At 41.2% G+C, this 4,542-nt stretch overlaps 1 protein-coding gene across 3 annotated transcripts; it reads right to left on the minus strand.

Annotated features, from left to right (window-relative positions):
- LOC147862037 (uncharacterized) lies at nucleotides 1-4,313 on the minus strand. Of its 3 annotated transcripts, none has more exons than XM_087322398.1 (2): nucleotides 2,635-4,313; nucleotides 1-2,313 (listed from the first exon to the last, which is right to left on the minus strand). In XM_087322398.1, the coding sequence occupies exons 1-2, from the start codon at nucleotides 4,052-4,054 to the stop codon at nucleotides 410-412; spliced, it is 3,324 nt and encodes a 1,107-aa protein (XP_087178524.1). In that variant the 5' UTR covers nucleotides 4,055-4,313; the 3' UTR covers nucleotides 1-409. The 3 variants fall into 3 exon arrangements, with proteins under 3 accessions (XP_087178524.1, XP_087178523.1, XP_087178522.1); XM_087322397.1 differs by having other exon boundaries at nucleotides 2,593-4,313; XM_087322396.1 differs by having other exon boundaries at nucleotides 1-4,313.
- Between the last annotated feature and the right edge of the window lie 229 nt (nucleotides 4,314-4,542).

The raw sequence follows: 4,542 nt of genomic DNA on the forward strand, positions 1-4,542 counted from the left end.
TCTCCAATCATACAAGACCTGTGGTAATTATCTTAAAAGAATATCATCATATAATAATGTCGGTGTAAATTTTATAAGTTACAACCAGATGTGAGGATAACATATCAGTTTTATTTACAGTTAGTCTAGGGGTTCCGTATAATACAATCCCCCCAAAAGGAAAAACGCTGAAGGTTACTGTGTATACTGTTGAAAACCATGGCAATGTGCCAAATTTGTTACTTCTCCAAATTCCTGTAATTATTTGTTCTGTATACAAGTATAATTAAGGCATGATCGATGTGTTTTATCTGATGGTGATGAACATATGGTCGTGTGGAGTCAATGAGTGTATAAATGTAGCTATGTCGGCTGCCCATTAACCATCACCATCACCATCGCCATCGCCATCACCACCAGGATTTCTTCATTAATCTCTGTTGAAGCTAGGGTAATTTATTAATGTGGGAGTCCTACTCCAATTCGTATCAAATTGTTGAGGGTTTCGATTCGAATTCGAAGGGGGTGGACATAGCCCGGGCATGAAAGAATGCAGACAGGATTGCCTAAATGTGGAATTATTACCATCTCCATCATCAAGATCATTATGGCTTTTAAGCATCATATACTCTACCTCACCACTATTCTTCGTCTCATCATCATTATCATCATCCAATGGTGCAGGCAAATTCAAGTCCAAACCTACATGATGGTGATGATGATTATGATGTTCTGTTTCCTCAATCACAGCTACTTTACTGTCATTGAAAACTGTTGAAGCAGTAGTATATGGTCCTCCGCTGATTGTGGCATTATTAAGCCGCTGGATAGGAGAGGAGATGGGATGACCATGGTGTCCTTTTCGAATGAACTGATCAATCAGAACTCCAACACCCTTATAAGAAGAAGTGCTAGATGTGGTGTCAATGTTCTGATGAGCTACTGCTACATGTGGGGGGGATTTCCCCGGGCCCGTCCAATGGCATCTCTTATGTCCACCCAGAGCTTGACCCGTCGGGAAAACTCTGTGGCAAACCGAGCATTCATGTCCATGCATATTGTTGGTGTTATTAATGATCTCCCTGCCATAACTAACACTGTATTTCTTCTTCATTCTCTCTAATCCAAGTGGAGAAGAGTCTTCTTGTCTACCAATATTAGCATAACTATGACTATTATTAGTAGAGGCTGCTGTCTCCTCTAGTCCATGCATTATTACCTCCTGTTGTTGTTCTGGATCAACTAGTGATGATCTGTTATTATTATAAGCTGCTGTACTACTACTAGTTATGCTGCTGATCTGATCTTTGGCATAGCATCCATTCTTCTTCTTGTGGCTTGCTCTATGGCCTCCCAGTGCCTGAGGGGATCCAAAGCTCTTCTTACAGCCACTACACACATATAATCTCAGTTTACTATCATGCTTAACATGCACTTCATTCTCATAAATCACATTCATATCATTATCATTATCATCATCATCATCATCATCTTCTTCTTGTTCTTCTTGTTCTTTTTCATCCACCTTCCTGACATTGATGATATCAGAAGAAATTATATGTAATGGGCCCTCCTGTTTTTTTGTCGTCCTCATTATCTCGAGTACACGATCGAGTCCATTATAATTCACTCCACTTGCTTCTCCGATGATGATGGTACCATTAGGACCTATGTCATACTCATTATTATCATTGGGCTCTACGGAATATTGATCGGATCGGATCACGTGGCCGCTGGAATATTCCGAGACCTGACGATGATTACGAGCTATGAGATCCATGCCAAACAGTACGGTAGCAGGCCGCTTACAAGTGAAAGGATCTTCCCCATTAATAGTAGTAGTAGCAGTAGTAGTGGCGGTGGATTCCGAGAGGAGGGGCTGTTGGCGATGATTGCCAGTGTCGGGAACTATATAATTAGGTTGCTTAAATTCTGGTACCTGCTTGACACCATTGTAATGACCTTCTTGATCTTCTTGATCTTGGTGTATTACATCTATTCCTCCATTAGATAAGAGGAGGAGGCACCGGGCGAGATCGATATCATGGTCATGATGTCTCTTCATTTTCATGATAATATCTGGTTTCTTGTTTACATCAACTTCCTTCATCCCACCATGGCCATGACCATCACCATCACTACCATTAATACCATCCTGATCATGACCATGATCATGGCCATCACCATCACCACCATTAATACCATCCTCATCATGGCCATCATCACATTGATCATGGGGAGACTCCTCAGGCATCCCCACCAAATGATCAAATATGGGGTTTGAATCAAGTCTTGCTGCAGGCAACCTTTTCTCATCACTTTCAACCTCTACATCTGCATTAGTTATGTAAATGTTATTAGATGTGGTTTCAGTGGTCAGCACAGTCTCAAGAGTAGTAGAGCTCAACTCATGATCATCATCATCAATATTAGTGTGATTGTTACTTTTATGGCCAAGCTGTGGCAGCTGTTCATGTGGTGGTGATGGATATGGGGAGGAGGGATCATAGTTTGTGTGATTAGTGGATGAATTCTTTATGTAGTTATGACCTAATCCTATAGTTTTATGTCCATTATTGCTATGCCTTGCAGATGATCTCTTGGATCTCTTACCAGTGGGCCAGAAACATTGAGCTGTTTTAGTTTCCATTGTACCTTTCAGAAGACGAATCTGATCATCAACACCTGCTTCTTGGATCTCTTCATGATGAATCCCCTCTTCTTCTTCTGGTTCTTCTTCTTGATGCATGATCTGATCTTCATGGCCTGCAGCTAAAAACTCCAGTCCCAGAGGATGATGAGCCTCTGATTTCGATGCAAGTTTATTACTGATGACGAGCTTAAATCGATGATGAGTATATGGTTGATGACTGCTAGCAGACGATGATCTGCTGGTAGAAGATTTATCAGAAACACTCAGATCATCACTACTACCATTACTCCTACCACTATTTGGGTTAGAATCGCTGCTTATACGATCATTATCTTGATGAGCAGGAAGAGGAGGTGGAGCAGGAGGAGCAGGAGCAGGAGGTTGGATTCCTCTCCATTGTCTCTCTGGGTGGCTCCTCATGTGGCCGAACAGAGCTTTCTGAGACATGAAATCCCTGCTGCAGACCGGGCATATATTCCTACCATTACTGCTGCTTCTTCCTCCTTCCCGAGCATGATCCATATTATCTCCTGCAGGCTCATTCTTCTTCTCAGTCTTCCCGCTCATTAGGGTTTCTTGATCCTTTGACGCAAAGCCTGCAGATCTATTACGATCATGCAGGTCATCACCATGCTCATGGCTGTACTCCTTGCTCATGTAGTAATATTTCTTCTTCTTTTTCTTCTTCTTCTTGTTAGCTATAGCCGCCTGCTTACTGCTGTTATGAATCATTCCGAATTGATCAACACAGAAGAGCTTGCCACCATCGCCATTGATGGATTGATTACTATTATGATTCGGATGAGTGGTCTGATAATCATAATTATGAACGATAAGTTCCTCTTCTTCATCCATGAGGTGTGATTCATGAGGCCGATTAATATAGCACCCTTCATCCATATCTGAATCGAGATTCTTCTGCTTCTTCTTCCTCCTCCTCTTCTTTTCATTCATTTGATCTGAGATAACAGAACAATTAACTTCCTCCTCCTCCTCCTCTTCTTCTTCTTCTCCTTCCAATTTAGGAGAATTGTTACTATGGATCCTCATATGGCCTCCTAGAGCTCTCCCTGTAGAGAATTCTTTGGAGCAGATCTTACAAACCAGAGAGAAATTCCCAGAAGAAGCGAGGATCCTTCTCTTCCGATTCATCAATATCTTTTGATGATTATCAGCATGGAGACCTACCGATATAATATTCACATCAGATCTATCCTCTGAATGATCACTTAAACCAAGGTCTATATTATCATTAATCGGTAACTCATCTCCAATACATGGATTTGTTGAACTAGTAATGATCGGTGCCTTATGAAGGCTCGATCCGTTGGGCTGCCCTCGGACCAGAGGAATGAATCGATCTTTGAAAACTTGCTCTCTTGATCGATCTGCCCCCGGTTTTTCTTCACAATCTGGTGGCATAGCCAGGACAATGAATTTGTTATATGATTAGTTAGCTGCTTAAATATAAATGAAGTTAGAATAGAGCTAAATCAATAAGGAGCACGGACGGGAGAAGGCGATTAATCCAATTAATTAGCTACTTAAAATCTCAATTAAGATAGATTAGAGGTAAATTAATCGACAGCTAGCGGATGAGCCGAAGCTTAAGATACAGGACCTAATCTAATCTGAAGAAGGATTTGAGGAGGGGGGGGATAAAAGGAATTTAGGATAATCCAAGTTAAAATGAAGGAAGGATATTATTAATAGAAGATTAGGGTTTAGGATCAGAAAATGATAATGGGATTCACCAGCAAGCCAAAGAATCGATATACGTACAAGAAGGGTGATTGATTTAGTGACTAGGATAGAAGGAAGGGCGATTGATTGATTGATTGATTGATAGATCGATTTGAGTAGTGGGAGAGATGTGAGGGATGGATTAATCAGGGATTGAAGGGGATGGG

The sequence above is a fragment of the Azolla caroliniana genome, unplaced genomic scaffold (genome assembly GCF_043228905.1).
Source record: "Azolla caroliniana isolate FFs.n. ecotype wild unplaced genomic scaffold, voAzoCaro1.0.p SCAF_7, whole genome shotgun sequence".
Classification (NCBI taxonomy): domain Eukaryota; kingdom Viridiplantae; phylum Streptophyta; class Polypodiopsida; order Salviniales; family Salviniaceae; genus Azolla; species Azolla caroliniana.